At 37.9% G+C, this 22,630-nt stretch overlaps 1 protein-coding gene across 1 annotated transcript in view; it reads right to left on the bottom strand.

The window, feature by feature from the left end:
- Positions 1-22,630, bottom strand: part of LYPLAL1 (lysophospholipase-like 1) — a 51,108-nt gene that overhangs the window by 15,290 nt on the left and 13,188 nt on the right. The window contains exon 3 of the mRNA XM_006890575.1: positions 779-900. Coding sequence (XP_006890637.1) covers positions 779-900 — 122 coding nt within the window. The remainder of the gene's footprint in view (positions 1-778; positions 901-22,630) is intronic.

The following is a 22,630-nucleotide window of genomic DNA, read 5'->3' as shown; positions in this document are numbered from 1 at the left end:
GCGCAGGAGAGGAAACCCCTCAATGAGATGGATCGATTCTGTGATGGCAGTGGTGGGGTGGTGGGAATGAGTGTGTTGGAGATGGCGAGGCTGTCATAGGGTCGCTATGATTTGCAAGCAATTCGATGGCACATAACAACATAGGACAAAAGCATTATAAGACACACAAGTATAGGACTTTAAACTAAAGTCTATACTTTAGTTATGAATTATACATAAAAACTCATTCATTATATTATTAACTCATATACCATATTACATATTATGTTAATAAGAGGAGTTTTGTGTCATGGTGATGGAGGAGGTGGTATAAGAACTTCATATACTGTCTGTGTAATTTTCATGCAAACCTAAAATGACTCTAACAGGTCTTCAAAAAGGATTAATCATATGTATATTTTTCAGCTGTTTTATTTTCTTTTTTTAGGTTTACATAAATGTTACTCATATTGTATACAGCGTTCTCTTACACCTTGTCCACGACATACAGAAAGCTTGTACATTAGAATATGTGTCCCCCTTCAATTTAAAGAACTGATTACTTAGGTCTTCTATCAGGTATTTTTACTAATTTCTGCTTGGATATAATTTTTTCCTTTTAATCTGAAGAAAAAAATAATGCTTCATGAATTATAAATCTAATAGTTCTAAAATGCTTTAATAGAGTTTATTGGAAACTATGAATGTGATAAATGATATAGAAGTGTTTCTGTATAATGTCCCAAGTAAAATTCTACATAAAGAATTCAAAGTAATAAAATACAATAAATAATCTTACCTACTAATATCCTGTTTTTCTTGATGCCGCTTTTTACTTCATCATCAATGACATCTGCAAGCACTTGACACATTTCATCAACTGATTCAAGATGTTCTGGGCAGTCATTTGATATTTTAAATCTATCAAACCATACATTGGAGAGTCTTCCATTCATAGGAGTATATGGCCTGTTTAAAACCACAACAAAGAAAAAAGTTTTTATATTAAAATGAGCATTTTCTCTTATAAGATTAGTGTTTTACATAATTTTTTGCTTTCTAATAGTGATTTTCTTGCACAATCAATGGTTTATTCATTGCAAATTTTTTTAATTGGTTTGCTTACAATGTTTGTATATATTGTGTTTCACACTATTCTTCATTCACAATGTGTTTCATTCAGTCATTCTTATCCATTATGTTTTGGGTTTTTTAATAAAATTTTTATTTTATACTTGTTTGCTTACAAAGCTCAAATACATTGTTTTTCACACTAGATCTTCCCCTTTCCTTTACCCACCCTTCGCTCCACTCATCAAATTGTACAACCCTATTATTTATAAAATTAATCACCTTTGGGCCTTCCCCACCATTACAGTCTTTCCCCCCAGATCCCTCCTTTTTACTGTACTCTTCTCTCTACCCACCAAATTGAGCAATCCTGTGACTTCAGCTTACTCATCCTCACCCTCCGGTCCTCCTGCCTTGGGTTCCCATACATATTTTACTAGTCATTCATTTATAATAATGGTCTTATACAGTATTTAAACTTATGAGACTGTGCTAGTTCACTCAGCATAATGCTCTCCAGCTTCTCCTAAGTGGCATAATATTTTTCGAAATTGTTGCGCCTGAGTGATGCATAGTATTCCATTAGATGAATGTACCACAATTTCTCAATCCATTCAGTTATGGTTGAATATTTGAATTGTTCCCATGTTGTTTAATAGAAAATTTCCTTCAGAGTTTTAGAAGTTAAAACCTTTGCATTAAAAATTAAAAAAAACCCAAAAAATAACAAACCCTAAAAACCAAACTTTTGTCAAGTGGGCTCCCACTTATGGAGACTGATGAACTTAAATATCCAGTATTTTTATTAGTATATTAATAGATGTATCACTCAGAAATTATACCTCTGGTGCTAATATTGGTCTATTAAAGTATATGAATGCTAGTTCATAATCTTTCACAATTTTTCAATTTGTCTAGCAAATATATATAAAAAAGGGGAGCCTATCGATTAATGGCAAGCAGCTGCACACAATTCAAATGCCACCAACTGCTCCATGGGAGAAGGATGAGAAATCTCCTCCCATGTGATTAACTGCCTCTGAAAACCTGCCAGAGGGTCAGTTATGAGTCAGTTCCAACTTGATGGCACACAACAATAGCAATATACATATGTAATTATGTATCTGTGTCCCCATCAGAGTAAGTAACTAATTAGGTCAACTATCATATTTTGAAAAAATTCTTCCTGCTTTGATTTCTTTAAGGGTCCCCCCCCCCTTTAATGTGAAGATGAATAAGTTTAGGTATTGAGAGTTGACCAAGTAATGTTTGTCATGACAAAAACCAAACAACATATAAAAGGAAAGACAAGCTGAAAATGGTGTCAGATGAGACTCTGAATATTGCTCTAGAGCACCAGGAAGCCAAAACAAAGGGAAGAAATAGAAAATTAAGGAGCTGAACAGAAGATTTCAAGGGGCAGAGTGGGAAGACAAATCAAAGTATTATAATGAAATATGGGAACAGAAAATCAAAGGGGCCGAACTTGCTCAGTATTTCTTAAGCTGAAAGAATTGAAGAACAAATTAAAGCCTCAAGTTGCAAATGTTTAAGGATGATATGGGCAGAATATTGAATGACCCAGAAAGCACTAAAAGAAGATTGAAGGGGTATACAGAGTCACTGTACCAAAAGGAATTGTCTGTCACAGAAAAATTTCATGAAACAAAGTATGAGTAAGAGCCTGTGATAATGAAGGAAGAAGTTTAAGCTGCTCTGAAGCAACTGACAAAAAAAGAAGGCCCCAGGAACTGACAGCATACCAATTGACATATTTCAACAAACAGTTGCTTCCCTGGATGCACTCAAAGTTGTGCCAAGAAATCTGGAGGACAATTGCCTGGCCAACTGACTGGAAGAGATCTATATTTGTTCCCATTTCAAAGAAAGGTGCAGAAATTAGCATACAATATCATTAATATTGCATGCAAGTAAGATTCTGCTGAAATTTCTCCAAAAACGACGGGAACAATACATGAATAGAAACTGCCAGATGTACAGGCTAGATGTAGAAGAGTCGGTGGTACTAGGGATATTACAGCTAATGTTAAATCGATCTTGGCTGAAAATAGGGACTATCGGAGGAACGGTGTTTCACTGACTATGCAAAGATTTGCCTGTGTGAATACCAATAAATTGTGGCTAACTCTGAGGAGAACAGGAATCTCAAAACACTTGGTCGTGCTTATGTAAAACCTATACTTGGACCAGGAGGCAGTCATCAGAACATAGTAAGGAAACATTGCATGGTTTAAAATTGGGAAGGGTGTACACCAGAGATGTGTCCTAGCTCCATACCTTTTCAACATATATGCGAAACAGATTATCCAGGAAGCTGGGCTCTATAAGAAGAAATGTGGCATCAGGATTGGAGGAAGACTTATTAATAATCTGCATTATGCAGATGACACAACATTGCATGCTGAAACTGATAAGGACCTGTGGGTTTTTCTGCAGAAGGTCAAGACAGCAGTCTTCAATATTGATTAGAGTTTAGCATCAAGAAAACAAAGATTTTCACCACTGGGCCAATTGGCAGCATCATGATAGACAGTGAGGAGATCGAGGTTATTAACATCTTCAGTTTGCTTGGCTCCACAATCAACACTCTTGGTAACAGCACCGAGAAAATCAAAAGACAAATTACACTAGTAAAATCAGCTGTTATGGCCAACTCCAGAGTACTGAAGAGTAACGCTGTCAGTCTGGAGACTAAGGTGTGGCTGATCTAGGTCATGGTCTTCACAATTACGTGCTATGCATCAGAAAGCTAGACAATTACTAAGAATAATAGAAGGAGAATTGATGTCTTCAAGCTGTGGAGCAGGAGAAGAGTACTGAATATACCATGGACTGTTAAAGAGAACAAACAGGTTTGTCCTGGAGAGGGTGAAACCAGGCTGCTCCTTGGAGGCAAGGATTCTGAAACTTAGTCAAAGATCCCTATTCTAAGGATGCTGTATCTAGATAGAGTCAAGTTGCTGTTGTTGTTAGGTGTCACGTGTGACTCATAGAGACTCCATGTACAACAGCTCTAAATCCTGCTCTATCTTGAGTCAACCTCACTGTGTCTGACACACCTACCCCTATTACTCTCAGTCACTGTGTCAATCCATCTCATTGAAGGTCTTCCTCTCCTACACTGCCCCTCCACCCTCCAAGCATAATGTCCCTCTCCAAGGATTGGTTCCTCCTTGCAACATATCCAAAGTATGAGAGACAGAGTTCCAAACCCTTTGCTTCCAGGGAGCAATTTGGTTTCACTCCCTACAGGATATACCTCTTTGTTCTCTTAGCAATCAATGGTATGTTCTGTACTCTTCTCTAGCACTACAACTCAAAGCCATCAATTCTATCATCCTTAGTAACTCATCAGCATTCTGATACATAGCAAGTAACTGCAAAGACCATGCCTTGCATCAGATGTACCTAAGTCTCTAGACTGATATCATTACTTTTCAGCACTTTGGAGAGGTCTCAGATAGCTTTTCCCAATGCAATTAATCTTTTGATTTCCTGACTTCTGGTACCAAGAGTGTTGACTATTGATTGTAAAAAAAATTTCAGCTTCAAATTCAATTTCAAGTTAAATCTCAATCAATTGGCCCAGTCATGAGAATCTTTTCTTTCTTGATGCTGAACTTTAATCAATATTGAAGACTGCTGTCTTGACCTTCTGCAGCAAAAGCCTCAGGTCCTTATCAGTTTCAACAAACAAGGTTGTGTCATCTGCTCATCTGCATAACACAGGCTGTTCCTCTAATCCTGATGACACATAGGCTGCATCCCTGAGTGTACACCTTTCCTGATTCTGAGCCATGCAGGGTTTCCTTGCTCTGACAACCGCTTCGTGGTCCAAATACAGGTTTCTCATAAGCACAACCAAGTGTTCTGGGATCCCTACTCCTCTGAAGGTTAGCCACAATTTATTGTGATCCTCAAAGTCAAATGTCTTTCCATAATCAATGGAACACAAACAGACATTCATCTGGTACTCTCTGCCTTTAGCTAAGATCCATCTTATTTTGGCTGTAATGTTCCTAGTGTCACAGTCTCTTCTAAATCCAGCTTGTACAACTTATTGATATATTGTTCCAGTTGTTTTTGGATAATCTTTAGCAGAGTTAGAGTCAGAGTTACCACAATAGAACAGACTGAGAAATTGTGGTACATTCACACGATGGAATACAATGCAGCACACAAGAGCAACGATTTCGAAAATTACTACATAACTTGGGAAGGACTGGAGAGCATTATGCTAATTAAACTAATTAAGCCATAAGAACAAATACAGTACGAGACCTTATTGTCAAATACATAATTCGTAAAATGGATATGAGAATTCAAGAAGAAGAAAAGTAGGAGCAGAGGGCTACTAAAAAAGGGCAAGGGGGTAATCATAAGGTCGCACAATTTGATGGGCAGAGGGAAAGAAGGGTAAAATCTGGTGTGAAAAACAATGTATATATATTTTGTAAGCAAACCAGTATAAAATAAATTTAAAAGAAAAAGGAAATGCTGAGCAAGTTTGTCCTTTTGATTTTTCAATTCCAGATCTTCGTGCATTTCATTATAATACTTTGTTTTGTCTTCCAGACCTATATTAGTTCTGTCTTGCCCTTGAGAAAACAGTCACTTAAAACAGTTGCTGAATTCAGTAATTACTATTAAGGAATACACTTGAGAAAAGCTCCCTTCTGTTCTGCAGTTCTCACCTTAATATCAATCCCATTACAGTTATTTTTACAATATATTTTAAAGAGGAGTGGTGAAACATTCTTCTAGGTCATGTAACCCTGATATGTCCACTTGCTGTACAGAGATAATTCGTGGTTGCTGGGAAGCCAAACACTGTGACATAGATTAGTCAAATGCGGTAATGGTTACCCATGGTGGACAATGTTTGTTGCTGCTCCCCAATTAAACAGGCTTAGAAGCAGGAGTGGCATCCACTTCCATAATAGCTTGCCTCTGGAAACCCTATGAACCTGGAGAGAGGATAAAAGTTATACAGATGTCCAGGACTTTTCTTCATAGGGTCGCTATGAGTTGTCTGCAACTTGATAGCACTTAACAAAAACAACATAATAAACTACATCTTCTCCTTCTGATAATCACTCCGAGTCTCTCTTCAGATTTGTCTTTGTTATTTTCAATCATCTTATGTTAAATCCAAAAAAAATCAGCAAACATTTCTTATATTCCAAAATTTCAAGTAACTTTCCTTCAGTATATAACATAGATGAGTCCAGAAGACATTCTGCTGAGTGAAACAAGTCAGTCACAAAAGAAAAAAAATACTGTATAAGGTCACTGTTAGACAAAGACTTATGTACACAGAGAATGTGTATGAAAGCTAGAGAAAGGTTTACAGAAAGAGAGACTCCATCTACTGTGGTTATAAGGGGAGAGTAGATAATGAACACTTATGAAAGGTGCAATATTCAGAACTTTCTGAAAAAGGTCAAGGACTGCAGCCTTCAATATGGACTGATGCTCAACATCAAAAAAAACAATGATTCTCACCACTGGGCCAAATTGGCAGCGTCACAATAGTGAAGACATTGTGACTGTTAACAGCTTCAGCTTGCCTGGTTCCACAATCAACACTCTTGGTACCAGCAGCAAGAAAATAAAAAGATAAACTGCACTGGGAATTAAGTCAGTTTGGAGACTAAGGTGTACCTGATCAATGCCATGTTCTTTGCAATTACTTGCTATGCAGAGAGCTGAACAATGACTAAGAATGATCTAAGAAGAAATGATGCTGTTGAGTTGTGGTCCTAGAGAAGAGAACTGAATGCACAATGGACTGCTAAGAACAAATAAGTCCCCTCTGGAGAGGATTAAACCAGTCTGCTCCTTGGAAGCAAGGATTCTGAAGCTCTCTCTGAGGATGTGGCAAGGAGGGACTCATCCTTGGGAAGGAACATGATATTTGGAAGGGTAAAGGGACAGCACAAGAGAGAAGGACCCTGGATTAGATGGTTTGACTAAGTGACTGGGGTAATGAGAGTAGGTATGTCAGAGACAATGAAATTGGCTCATGGTAGAGCAAGATTCAGAGCTGTTTTACATCGGGTTGCTATGAGCTCCAGGTGATTCAGTGGACATAACAACAAAAACATGATGGGATAAGGGCAATATAGAATGAGCAGATGATAAGATAGTGTGTGTATTATAATTAACATTATGGAATAAAATATGCATGAATACTTGGTTTTTAAAAACCCTATGCTTTGTAAATGTTCAAATCTCAATAAAAATTTTTGCTTGAAATATTTTGGGATTATAATTGATAGGACATTATTGTCTAAGAATTAGAATCAATTTTTAAGACACAAACTATAGATGAATGCGGATTTTTGCAGGCTACGCTCTTTGCAGTATCTGCTATATTTAAACCCTCAACTAGAATTTCTACACTGATTTTCAGGCTCTCAACTTCTGCAAAGAAGAAATCCTGTACAAAGACTCCTATATGGCCTTAATTCCCATTCAATATTCAATATGCCTTTTGATCTGAGCAACTACTTGTCTCAAGAAAGGTAAAGAGTTAGATAAACTGGAATTTAAAGGGAAAGAAGCATGCAGAAAACATTCAAGCCTTCCATCTTACAGAAACATTTCTTAAAGTATTTTGAAAATGGAAGCAGGTGTTTCTATCCACATAGCATTAATGCCACTGTTGGATAAAATGAAATCCAAAACTGCATTCAAATTGCATTAAACTCACAGTAAACATCTGCCTCAAAAACTGAGTGCTACAGCACTTGCTTTAAAGGTTAAATTAGACTGTTAGCCTTTAGAGAGTTTGAGAATAATAAATACCCTATGGACTGCCAGACAAACGTAGTAAAACCTGGGTGCTTCTTGGAGGCAATAGGGTCAAGTTTTTTTTCCTCACATATTTTGGACATGTTGTTAGAAGGGCTAGTCAAATCTCAATTAAAAAATAAAAAGAAGGGTCTAATCCTTGGAAAAGTACATCATGCTTGGTAAGAGGAGCCAAACAGGAAGAATCTCAACGAAATGGAATGACAGAGACTGGAATTATGGGCTCATTTAGATCAGAGATGATGCAGATGGCAAACAATAGGGCAAGGTTCAGCCGCATTGTTCCTGGGGTTTCTGAGTTGTAGTCAACTCGACGGCACTGACTAGCTCATTTCCTAAACAACATGCATCTGGGAACTCCATGAACTTTGATAAATGATGATAGTTAATATAAAGGTTTCAGGCCTTTTCAAAGGGCCGCTAAGAGTCCTGACTAGACTCGATAGCAATCAATACAACAATTCCTATAAAGTTTATTTACCTGTCTGAGCATTTAAATAAGGATAATATCACTGATTAAAATAGAAATAATTGTGGGCATTTAGACATTAATAGGAAAAAGTGACATTTCTTTTTTTTATTTTTTTTTTTACAATGCCAAAATTAGTTAAAGGCACAGGCTCCATAAGAGCAGATTTCTAATATAAGATTTTACTAACTGTAAAAATTATGTTCAAAAGGCATAATCAAATCTAATGAACAAGAATAATTTCATGGTTTTTTTGCATTATTTTTACTACTTTAAAAGAAAACATAAATAAAGAATGCAGACTTCTCCTGAAATACAGAATAATCTTTAAATACATAAAAGGGGAAAAAATTAAACAGCTAAACAAATGGCACATATGTAACAGTCATTCACTTTTTCCTCAAATAAATCACTTTAATAACAGATACAAAAAGCAGACTGGACACTACCACAATAAACAAGTATGTTTGGCAAAGAACATCTGTAAGGATTCTAAATCAATTCATCAATCAGCTAATCACACACTGGTAAAATATTAAGCTGGAATATCCACAAATGTCATCAGCTTAACCCAAAAAGTTTCATTTGCTCTGTGTTCCCTAAGAGTCACAAATTAAAGTCACTCATAATTTCTTTGCTCCATCTTACTTATCCATCATTCACTAGGTCCCAGTCAGATTTGCCTTTCTTTTCTTCAAACAGTATACACTCATGTTTGTTTTAGGGGCTTTACAATTGATATTCTCTCTGCTTAGAATGTTCTTCATCCCAATACATGGTGGCCTCTCACTGGTCATTCGGGTCTCAGGCTAAATGTTGTCTCCTCAAGGGACAGTTCTTTGGTCATCTGGTTTAAAGGATATCTCCCCATAACCTTGTAATGCACACAGACATTATATCCCATTGCCTCACTTAACTGTCTTAATATAATCCATTACTAGCTGAAATGAGTTCATTTCTCTTTTATATCCTGTCTTTATTTGAGCATGCGGAGAACAAGGACTTTATCTTTTCTACAACAATATCTCCAGTGCCTAGAACAAAGCTTGACATAAAGCAGATATTCAATAAATATTTGTTGAATAATGACTGTCAATACTTATCTGTGTCAAGTGTAATTCATTTGAAACATCTAGAAATGATAGACATTCTAAATTTATTTTATTTCATTTTGAAATCTAAACAATGATTTCTAGAAAAACTAAGGGTCAAATGTTTGCCGCTTTATAAAAAAATTATAAGAAAACTTATATTTACATATAAAGTTCTTGTAATGCATCTTCAACTCAGAACCAAACCATACTTGTACCTCCAGCAGGTTTTCAGAAAAAAACAAAACAAAAAAACCCAAATGAAACAAAACAAAATAAACCACCAGCATTTTAGCCAAAGGGGCATAGATTAGTTAGGTACATGGGGAAAGGTAAGAGGTTAGCTAAAATTCCCTCATCTGGTTACTGGGCAGTTAACCTTCAACTGCCAGACCAGTTTTCTAATATTTATTACTGAATTTATGTCTCTATCATATTGTTGAAGCTGTTCACCTGCCGCTGTCTGAGGGTCAAGGATGCTAAACAGGCTTCCTGGTTTTGCTTACACTATGTCTTCTTGAGCCTGACTTGTCTCAGATTTAATTTAAACATATTAGTGTTGTTGTAAGGAGGTGGCATCGTGTCAAGTATGACTTACAGTAAACCTATGAATAATAGATCTGAACTCTTTTCTCTCCTGTGCCATCCTCACAACCTTTGACACACTTGAGCCCATGGCTGCCATAACTGTGCCCATTTCACTTGCTGAGGGTCTTCTCTTTCGTTATCCCTCTGCCTTCTTAAACATGATGTCCCTCTCCAAGGAATAGCCTCTTCTAGTAACATGCCCCAAATATGGGCGATGAAGTCTTATCATTTTTGCTTCCAAGTAGCTCTCTGGCTGTACCTTTGCAAAGCTGCACCTGCTTCTTCTTTGGCAGTCCATGAGAAATTGAGTTCTCTTTTCTTACACCACAGTTCCAAGATATCAATTCTTCTTTTGTCATCCTTATTCACTGTCCATCACTCAGATGCACAGACTATGGGCTGAATCAGGGACACCTTAGTCCTTCCTCCAACTAACAGCAATTCTCCTCAATAATTTGGAGAAGTCCCTGACTGCAGACTTTCCCATGGAAATATGTCTCATGATCTGATTGCTGGCACCAATGCCAAGTAAGATGATGTTGTGGACAATTTCAATCTTTTCTATATTGTTACCTTAGCCCTGCCCTATCTTGAGCCAATCTCACTGTCTCTGACACAACTGCCCCTATTACCAGAGTTACTGGATCAATTAATCTCATCCAGGTTTGTCTTTTCTTGAGCTGACCCTCCACTATTCCTAACACAATGTCCTATTCCAAAGACTGGTCCCTCCTGGTGACATACCAAAGTATGCAAGACAGAGCTTCAAAATCCTAGCCTCCAAGGAGCACTCCAGTTTCACCCTCTCTAGGACAGACCTGTTTATTATTTTGACAGTATGTTTAATACTCCAGAACCACAAGTCAAAGGTATCAATTCTTCTTCTATCATCCTTAGTCACTGCCCAACTCTCTGATGCATAAGTAATTGTGAAGACCACAGCACTGATCAGGTGCTCCTTAGTACCTAGGCTGACATAAATGACCTTCAGCACTCTGGAGAGGTCCCTGATTTTCCCAATGCAATTCATCTTTATAATTCCTAACTGTTGGTGCCAAGAGTGTTCATTGTGGATCTGTGCAACATGAAATTGTTAACAATTTCTTCTCCATATATAGTGATGCTGCCAAATGTTCTAAACCTATCACTTAAAAGACGATTTTAGGAAAAACTGAAGTTGTCTACAAGAAACCTACTCTAAGTATGAAATTATTAAATGTTTCATAATGATAACAGTAGTTAGTAATGTGTAAAACAAAAATATAAAATGGAGATATATATATATATATATACACACACACACACACACATTTATCGTTGTTAAGTGCCATTGAGTCAAAGACGATTCAGAGCGACTCTACAAATAAAAGTTCTGAACACGTACAACTTTCATCATTTCTCTAAGTTCATAAAGTTTCCGGAGCCAAGCTATTTTGGAAGTAGATGCCACCCCTGCTTCCAAGCCTGTTTTAATTAGGAAGCTCCACCAAATACTGTCCACTATGGGTAAACATTATCACATTTGACACATCTGTGTCAGTGTTTTGCTTCACAGCAACTACAAGTTATCTCTGTACAGTAAATGGACAAACCAGTGCTACACCACCTAGAAGAATGTCTGACTGAAAACAATTAAAACCATGCCCAAAGGCCGCAGGCCCATCAGTTCAGATCCAATTACAAGCAACAAATTACACCAAACCTCAACCAAAACAGAAAACACACCTTTGTAGAATTCAACTGCTCCACTCATCTCCCCAAACTAGAAAGCAACTCCAAACTGGTGAACAAATGCCTTTTTAAATATGAGGCCAAATCCAATCAGCTCATACTCAATTGTGTGCAAGAGTCCACACCCAAAACTCAACCAATCTACAATCACCACTGCAGATTCTAGTAGCTACCCCTTAGTAACTGATAGAACACAATCAATTTAATTAATACTATTAACTGCATAGTGAGCTCCAGTGGCTTAGTGTAAGGAGTTGCACTGCTAATTGAAAGGCATGGGGTTTGAATGCATTAGCTGCTACAAGGGAGAAAAGTGGGTAATCTCTTTTCATGTGATTTAATGCCTCTGAAAACCCACTGGAAGGTCAATGATGAGGGTACATAACAAGCAACAAACAAATCATCTTCATGTAACTGACATACATAGAATACTGTGCCCTCTGAGAGAAAGACATTCTGACTGTTAAAGTTAAAGGTCAGTAGAAAAGAAAGATTCTCTAGGAAATGGAATGACACAATGGCAGCAACAACTGGCTCAAGTGCGGCAGCAGTGTGCTGATGGTACAGGCTCAGATAGTTTTCCACTCTGTTGTATACAGTGTCCTTACAAGTCAGTGTCTACTTCACAGCACCAAACAACATGCATATCATAGGAGCTCGGGTAGATCAATGGTTAAGCTCTTGGCTACAAATTAAAAGGCTAGCAGTTAACAAAAAAAAAAATGTAGCAACCTCTATGCATAAAAATGTACAGCCTTATAAACTGCATGGAGGCATTTCTACTCTATTCAACAGGGTATTCATAGTCTGAAATCAACATTATGATAAAATTTGGGTTTTGTGTGTTTTTGTAGTTATATACAAAACTATACATGGAAGTGTCTCAAATGTAGAACATATTCCAGGTAATAAAACTAGTTCTAATATGTACTCAGAGGGAGCTCTGGTGGCTTAGTGGTAAGAAATTTCACTACCAATACAAAGGTACGCAATTCAAATCCACTCATTGCTCTGCAGGAGAAAGATGGAAAAACCCACTGGAGTGTCAGCTATGGGTTGGTTCTGACTTGATCTTCAATTGTACACATCAAGAAGTAGACAAAAGACTTAACTACTAGAGAAAACAGTCTGATAATGATGGGATAAGATTAAATGTAAATGGCAATATGAAATCTTGAATAGTCCCAAATAGCTGAAAATCAAACACCTCACTTTGAGGATTAAGGTGTGCCTGACCAAAGTCAGGGTATTTTCAATCATCATATGTCTGTAAAAGGTGGATACAGAGTTTAACTGTGGTGTTAGCAGAGAATATTGAACATATCATGAGCTGCCAGAATAACAAATAAATGTGTGATGGAAGCAGTTCAGCCAAAATCCTCCTCGAAAGCAAAGATAGCTTTTTTCACATGTTTTGGGCATGTGTCATTATGAGGAGCCAAGAATTCTGGAGGACCACCACTTGGCCCACTGACTAGAAGAGATCTATATTTGTTCCCATTTTAAAGAAAGGTGACCCAACAGAGTGTGGAAATTCCCGAACAATATCACCGATATCACATGCAAGCAAGATTCTACTGAAGATTATCCAAAAACAACTGGAACAGCACAAGAACTACCAGAAGTCCAGGCTGGGCTTAGAAGGGGTTGTGGTACGAGGGATATTGTAACTAATGTTAGATGGATCTTGGCAGGGAGTACCAGAGGAATGTCTATTTGTGTTTCACTGATTATGTAAAGGTGTTTGACTGTGTGGATCACAACAAACTGTGGCTGTCTGACAAGAATGGCAATCCCAGACTACTTGATCATGCTAATGAGAAACCTCTACTTGGACCAGGAGGCAGTCATCAGAACAATGAAACGCTATATGGTTCAAAATTGGGAAGGGTGCATGCCAGGGATGTGTACTATCTCCATACCTCTTCAACCTTTATGCAGAACAGATTATCGAGGAGCCTAGGCTCTATGAGGAAAAGTGTGATGTCAGGATTGGTGGAAGATATATCAACAATCTGCGTTATGCAAATGACACACCCTGCTTGCTGAAACTGAGGAGGCTCTGAAGTGCTTGCTGCAGAGGGTCAAGGACTGCAGCCTTCAATATAGATTGAGGCTCAATATCAAGAAGACAAAGATTCTCACCACTGGGCCAATTGGCAGCATCAGGATGGATGGTGAAGAGATTGAGATTGTTAACAGCTTTAGTTTGCTTGGCTCCACATTCAACACTTGGCATCAGCAGCCAGGAAATTAAAAGGTATTGCAATGGGAGAGTCTGCTGTTAGGGACCTCTCTAGAGTATTGAAGAGCAATGGTGTTACTCTGGAGACTAAGGTGCGCTTAGTACAGGCCATGGTCTTTGCAAACACTTGCTATGCATCAGAAAGCTGGACAATGACTAGGGAGTATAGAAGGAGAACTGATGCCTTAGAGCTGTGGTGCTGGAAAAGAGTGTTTAATGTACCATGGACTGCTAAGAAAATGAATAGGTTCACCCTGGAGAGGGTTAAACTGGGCTGCTCCTTGGAGGCAAAGATTCTAAAGCTTTGTCTGACATACTTTGGACATGTTGCAAGGAGGCACCAATCCTCGGAGCGAGATGTCATGTTTGGGAGGTGGAAGGACAGCACAGGAGAGAAAATCCTTGATGAGGTAGATTGATTCAGTGACTGGAGTAGTGCAAGTGTGTGTATTGGAGACAGTGAGATTGGCACAGGATAGAGCAGGGTTTCGTGCTGTTGTACATAGGGTTGCTATGACGGCACGATGGCACATAATAACAACAACAGTTGTCATGGTTGGTAAGGAGAGGGCTCAGCAAAAACAGTGAAACAGTCAACTAGACAGAATGACACAGGGGCTGCAGCAACAAACTCACACTTAGTAGCAATAAAGGATGGTGCAGACACAGCCAAGGTTTCAGTTTTTGGGACACAAGGTTGTTATGAAGTGGAACTACTGGATGACACCTAAAATCAACAACAAACCACTTACTTCTAAATAACTTATGGTAGCAGTTACACTTTCCTTTGAATCAAAGCAATATATTGACCAGAGAAGAAATAATACTGTATTAACTTTCCAGGACACTTCGTAAAAGCAGGAGGGTTTCCTCCTAGTTCTTTTTAGGACATTTGCTCATAAAACCAGCCTCAAAATTGTCAGGAATCCCAAACACGACACAGTAAGGTATCATATAGGTACTTCAGGCAAAAACAATCAAATTTCTTACATTAACTACCAGACATAAGCATGAACCATCTGATGATTTCCAGATGGCCCAGTGATAAGGAGCTGTGCTGCAATACCAAAGGTATACAGTTCAAATCCATCAACTGTTCCACAGGAGCAGGATGGGCAATCTCCTCTCATGTGATTTACTGCCTTTGAAAATCCACTGGAGGTTCAGTTATGAGTTGGTTCTGACTAGTCACACAACAACACACAACACACAAAAACAGCAATCAGTTAACTCATGAGTCACTCCAGACTTCAGGTTTTCCTATCAGAGGCTCCAGTTATAGACCTGAATGCTGTTGCATCGAGTTATGACCATAACAAACTCTTGTTTAGGGTGGTTTGTTACATAAGAAATAATAGCGGACACTCAAGGAAAATTAGAAAACAGTTAAACATAAATGGGTTTTTTTAGATACAAAAGAAATAATCAGTGGGATTTAGCTAAAATGTGGCTCAAAAAGAAATGCACAGTCTTAAATACAAGTGAAAGGAAGGAAATGATAAAGTATAAATACAAACATAATAGAAAAATAGATAAAAAATTAAAATAATGCAAAAAGCTGTACATTTAAATAGGTTTTATTGACTTTATTTATATTTTAAGTCATCAATAATAAAGGGCTGGGTTGGAATATTTTCATCACCCTAACCAATTTTATGTAAAGCCAGCTAGATAACAAAGCAAATAATGCATAACTTTCAAACTTAACAAAAACAAAATAAAAATAATATTTTGTGGAATAGCGATTAAGTCTAAAATTAGGGTAACACATGGCATATATTACATTTTAGTAACTATAAAACTTCTTGCTGTGTACTGTCTAGTTGGAACCAACTTATAGCTGGCCCTCCAGCAGGTTATAAGTGTAAATTGCACTGAAGAAAACTGCCCAGCTTTCCCCCCCCCAGGGAACTAGCTAGCTGCTGGTAAATTTGAACTGCGTGCCTTTGGGTAAGCAGTGCAAGTCCTTACCACTAAGCCACAAGAACTTCCTAACTTTGAAACTAGGAAAGTAGTTATTACTAGCCTTAATAGAAAAACTATAGTATACTATTACTGAGTTTTCAAACACACAGTATTACATCTAGGTGGGGTTTGTAAAAACAGCCTAGTGAACTACTTCGGCACAATACCTTTCATACCTATGCACTTAAAAATAATCTTCAAATAAGTTAAACCATTTTAAAACTAGCATATTCATGGTACACACACAGACACACAAAATAATAAAATAAAATAAAAAGAATGTATAAAAAATAGCATATACTAAAATTGGAATGATATGTAGTGTAAACAAAGTTTTCAAAATATTCAGTCAAAAGGCTGACTTATACTTGAAAATTATTAATAATGATTCATATCTTAAAATTTTAAATTACATGTAAAGTGAAATTTGCACTACCTATTTTTTTTTAAAAAGCACTTCACAGTAACTTAAAATCTATTTTTTCCAGTTAGAACATTGAACATTGATAAAATGGTAAGTAAAAAACTGTATAGTTCTTGCTAGCTGTATGACATTTGATTTATAATGGAAAAGTACAAACAAAATAGAGTTAAGTACAGAAAGTAAAACTTGCTGGCTATATAACATAAAATAACTTTGCTAAGTCAGTTGAAGCATCTGGTACTTAGGTTTGGAAGCAATAAGGATAATTTTACACTTTATTTCTATAGTAGTAGTAAATTGCAGCCAGGTATACTGTCCTAAATACAGCTGTTTCACTTAATGATTTTTTTATCAAGAAGTGTAATGATCTATAATATATATTCTATTTATGATAAATTATTTTAAAAAGCAAAACAAAATTTAAAAAATTATCTCTGAGGACATGAAAAACTATTGCAGTCACAGATAAAATTTCAAATTATTTTGAAGTATTTTTGTTTTCATTTTAGGTATCTTTAGGGCTGATTAAACTAAGAAAATAAAACATTATACTATGCTAAAAAGGATGTATTTGAGAGTAGAAAGGCTTTAGGACAAAGGGAAATGTTACTCTGAATGTTTCTGACTTAAGTAATTGTTGTGATGGGCCATCAAGTTGCCTGCAACTCATAGTGACCATACGTACAACAGCTCTTGAAGCCTGTCCTATCCTGAGCCAGTCTCACTGACTCTGACACACCTGCCCCCATTGCTGTTACTGTATCAATCCATCTCATCCAGGGTCTTCTTTCTCGCTTGCAGTGTCCCTCCACTCTTCAGAGCATAATGTCCTTCTCCAAGGATCCTGAACACATGCCCAAAGTATATGAGACTCCAAGGAGAAAGTTGGTTTCACCCTTTCCAAGACAGAGCCATTTGTTTTCTTGGCAGTTCATGGTATGTTCAAGACTCTTCTCCAGCACCACAACTCAAAGGCATCAATTCTCCTTCTGTCAGCCTTAGTCATTATCCAGCTCTCTGATGCATAGAAAGATACTGGGAAAACCATGGCATGGATCAGGTATACCTTAGTCTCTAGAATGACATTGTTGCTTCTCAGTACTCTGGAGAGGTCCCCGACAGCAGAATTTCCAAGTGCAATTTGTCCTCAGATTTCCTGACTGCTGGTGTTAGGAGTACTGATTGTGGAGCCGAGTAAACTGTAATTATTAACAACTTCAATCCCTTCTCCATCTATCATGGTGCTGCCTATTGGCACAGTGGTGAGAATATTTGTCTTCTTGATGTTGAATTTCAATCCATATTAAATATTATAGTCACTGACCTTCTGCAGCAAGAGCTTCAGGTCCTCCTCAGTTTTGGCAAGCAAGATTGTGTCATTTGGATAACATAGGTTCTTGACAAATCTTCTTCCAATCCTGATGCCACTTTCCTCCTCATAAAGCCCAGTCTCCTGAATGATCTGTTCTGCATATAGATTGAAAAAGTATGGAGACAGAAACATATCCCTGATGCACTTCCTCCCTGATTTTGAACCATGCAGTTTTTCCCTGCCCTGTTTTGAGTGCTGCATATAGTTTTCACATACGCACAATCAAATGTTCTGGGATTCCCATTCTCCTCAAGGTTAACTACAATTTGTTGTGATCCACATAGTCAAATGCCTTTGTTTAGTGAATGAAACACAGATAGATATTGCTCAGGTACGCTTTGCTTTTTCCAAGATCCATCTGACATTGGCAATAATGTCTCTTAAGTGCCACAAACTCTTCCAAACCCAGCCTGTATTTCTGTTAGTTCTTTGTCAATATACTGTTGAAGTCAACTTTGGATAATCTTCAGCAAGATTTTGCTTGCATGTGACATTAGTGATACTGTAAGAAAATAAAGAAGCCCTACATGAAGACTTGCTTTTAGATACAATCTCAATTTCATCTTGTCCTGATTCAAAGACACTGATGCCATACATATTTTCCTTAGTCTAGATCTTTGTTGTATGAAAAAAATGTGACCAATGTACATTACTAAATTTTTCCTAAGCAGAAAAAAGATGGTATCAATTAATGTGAATGGAATAAAAGTAGAATCAGAAGAGTACCCAGGTGTCACAGTTAGGTGCTCAACTGAAAGGCTCACTGACTGAGACCACTTAGACTCTGCCTTAGAAGGAAAGCCTGGTGACGTGCTTATGAATGGGCATAGTCTATGAAATGCAGTTGTACACATGAAGTGTGATTACCATGAGGTGAACCAAACTGATGGTAACTGGTGTGGTTTGTTTTTTAGATATAAAGCAGGATTTTTAACCCTGGCATCAATGACACTGGGGGCTGGATAGTCGTTTGGTATGAGGAACTGTCCTGTGGACGATAGGAAGTTTATCAGCTTCTCTAGCCTCTATTCACTAAGTGCCAGTACTTGCTACCCCTCCCACTCTCTACCTGCTTGTTAATTATAAAAAAAAAAGAAGTTGCTAAGTATAAAAAAAAAAAGTTTCAAAAATTCTAATTGGTCCCCATATTTAAAAAAAATTATTGTAGCTTAAAATTAAAGACTTCAATATCCCTGTCATTAACAAACAAAAACTTTATAAGAGGCCAGTCACAAAGATACTGGAAATGATCATTCTACCTAGCACACGGGCTCCTAACACACTGTGTACTATTGTTGTTAGGGCTATCAAGTGGGCTCTGACACTGACCGCACATGACAACATGCACAAAGTGAGTGAGAGGACATCTCACCCTCCTTGGCTCTCGGGCACACTCTGGCAGCACTTCTTTCAGGGCAGATCTGTTCATTCTTGGAGCTGTCAGTGTGCATTCAATATTCTCTGCCAACACTACATTTTCAAGGTATCACTTCTTTCACCCTTCTGTATGATTAACGGCCTCCAAAAATTTGCTAGAGAGTCACATATAGGTAAGTTCCATCTCAACAGCAATGACCTTGACTTTTTTGGCTTCAAGGTTTGAAACTAGATAGAGCAAACAGTAGCCCAAATTCACATGATTAACATGAAGAGTGTCACTGACCAACAGGAGTTTTAAATTTTATTTAAAAAGAAATAATTTCAAAGTATCCAAACTGAGATGGCTATATATACATAGGGAGCTCTTCTGGCTAGGCGGTAAGGAATTGTACTGCCAACACAAAGGTATGTAGTTCCATTTCTACCAGCTGTTACTAAAAAGAAAGATGGACAATCTCTTCCCATGGGATTAACTGTCTCAGAAAACCACTTCAGAGTCAGCTATGGGTCAGCTCTGACTCAAAAATACACAACAGCATATATACATTAACTACAAGCTAGATTTCAAAGAGGTAATAAAAATTAAAATGCAAATTCTTATTAGGAATTTTCTATTGTTTACAAGCTGAAATAATAGATTGAATTAAGTAAAATAGTTCTGAAAGAATTTAACCTGTTTTTGTTGGGTTTTTTTTTTTTTTCAATTTGAAATTAGTATTTGGTTCACAATCACTTGTTATGCATCAGAGACTTGCACAATGACCAAGGAGAATAGAAGGAGAATTGATGCCTTTGAGCTGTGGTGCTGAAGAAGAGCATTGAGAATAACATGGACTGCTAGGAAAACAAACAGATTCGTCCTGGAAAGGGTTAAACCGGGTGGCTCCTTGGAGGCAAGGATTCTGAGGCTCCGTCTAACATACTTTGGACATGTTGTGAGGAGAGACCGGTCCTTGGAGAAAGACATCATGCTTGGGAGGGTGGAGAGACGGCACAGGAGGGGAAGGCCTTCTATGAGGTAGATTGACTCAGTGACTGGGATAATCGGGATGTGAGTGTCAGACAGAGACAGTGTGATCGGCACAGGACAGAGCAGAGTTTAGGGTTGTTGTACATAGGGTCGCTATGAGTCACAAGCAACTCAATGGCACATAACAACAACAATTTGGTTCACATTAAATTTTTATTGGCTAGCCTGGACTAAAATGTCTAAAATGCTAATAATTATAAATTAAAACCAAATGCACTGTCCTTGAGCAGATTCTGATGCATGATAATTCTGTTTCTGGCCTAAAATGTGCGAAATGTAGGTCTAGAATTCATATCCTAATTGGTAATGTCATGGAATGTATGCTGTTGTTGTTATGTGCCTTTGAGTCACCTGTGACTCATAGCAACTCTATATACAATAACCCTAAATCCTGCTCTATCCTGTGCCAACTTCACTGTCTCCAACACACCTGCCTCAATTACTCCAGTCATTAAATCAATCCAACTCATAGATGGTCTTCCTTTCCTGCGCTATCCCTCAACCCTCCCAAGCATGATGTCTTTCTCCAAGGACTGGTCCCACCTTGTAACATGTCCAAATTATGTCAGATGAAACTTCAAAATTCTTGCCTCCAAGGAGCAGCCTGGTTTAACCCTCTCTAGGATGATCCTATTTTCTTACCAGTCCATGGTATATTCAATACTCTTCTCCAATACCACACCTCAAAGGCATCAATTCTCCTTCTATCCTCCCTCGTAATTGTCCAGCTCTCTGATAGATAACAAGTGACTGAAAAGACCATGACCTGTATGAAGTGCACCTTAGTCTCCAGAGTGACACCATTGCTCTACAGTACATTGGAGAGGTCCCTAACAGTGGACTTTCCCATCACATCTTTTAATTTCCTGGCTGCTGGTGCCAAGAGTGTTGACTGTGGAGCCAAGCAAACTAAAGCTGTGAACAATCTCAATCTCTTCACCATCCATCCTGATGCTGCCAATTGGCCCAGTGGTGAGAATCTTTGTCTTCTTGATATTGAGCCTCAATCCATATTGAAGGCTGAAGTCCTTGACTCTCTGCAGCAAGTGCTTCAGGTCATCCTCAGCTTCAGTAAACAGGGTTGTGTCATCTGCATAATGCCAATACTAATGCCACACTTTTCCTCATACAGTCCAGCCTCCCGGATAATCTGTTCTGCATACTGGTTGAAAAGGTATGGAGATAAGACACATATCTGGTGTACACCCTTCCCAATTTTGAACCATGCAGTGTTTCTTGTTCTGTTCTGACAATTGCCTCCTAGTCCAAATATAAGTTTAGCATTAGGATAATGAAGAGTTCTGCGATTCCCATTCTTTTCACAGTCTGTTATGATCCTCGGAGTCACACACCTTTGCATAACCAATGAAGCACAGATAGACATTTTTCTGGTACTCCCTGCGTTAAGCCAAGATCCTCCTAACATTAAATATAATATCCCTAGTACCAGAACTCCTTCTAAACCCAGCCTGGGCTTTTGGCAGTTCTCTGTTGATGTGCTGTTCCAGTCGTTTTTGGATTATCTTCAGCAGAATCTTGCTTGCATGATGTGATATCAATGGTATTGTTTGATAATTTCCACACTCTGTTGGATCTCTTTTTTTGGAATGGGAATAAATATAGATCTCTTCCAGTCAGTAGGCCAAGTGGCTGTCCTCCAAATTTCTTGACACAACTTGGTGAGCATACCTAGGGCAGGTTGAAATATGTCAGTTGATACACCATCAATTCCTGATGCCTTATTTTTTGCTTAACTCCTTCAAAGCAGCTTGAATTTCTTCCTTCATTGCCACAGGCTCTTGCTCATATGTTATTTCATGAAATTCTCGTGTCTATCAATTCCTTTCAGTACAATGACTCTGATACTCGTTCCATCTTCTTTTAATACTTCCTGGATCATTTAATATTCTGCCCAAAGTAGCCTTAAGTATAGGAACTGAGGTCTCAATTTGATTTTCAGTTTCTTGAGCAAAAGAAATGCTAAGTGAGTTTGGTCCTTTTGATTTTCTTACTCCAACTCCTCGCACACTTGATTGTAATATTTTACTTTGTCCTCCCACTCTGCCTTTTGAAATCTTCTGTTCAGCTGTTTAATATCTTGAATTCTTCCCTATTTTGGCTTCTCCGTGCTCTGGAGCAGTATTCAGAGCCTCTTCTGACATCCATTTTGGTATTTTCTTCCTCCTGTCTTTGTAAGGACTTTTTGCACTCTTACTGTTGCACAATTCATTTTTTTCTATCACTGGTCACAGCATAAGAAATTATAAGCAGCTGACGTGTTCAGAATCATAGAAGCCAAGGAAGCTTCAGCTATAAGCTATCAGATCAAGGGTTGGACATTGGGACATGGATGTTGAAGGGACTGGGTAGAAGTGGATGGGTATCCTGGGGGATGGTGGAACAGGAAATATGTGGGTAAAGACACGTGTGCCAAAGGCAGGGACAACA

The sequence above is a fragment of the Elephantulus edwardii genome, unplaced genomic scaffold (assembly GCF_000299155.1).
Source record: "Elephantulus edwardii isolate Elephantulus edwardi_28Jun2011 unplaced genomic scaffold, EleEdw1.0 scaffold00090, whole genome shotgun sequence".
NCBI lineage: Eukaryota > Metazoa > Chordata > Mammalia > Macroscelidea > Macroscelididae > Elephantulus > Elephantulus edwardii.
This window is presented reverse-complemented; position numbering and strand designations above follow the sequence as displayed.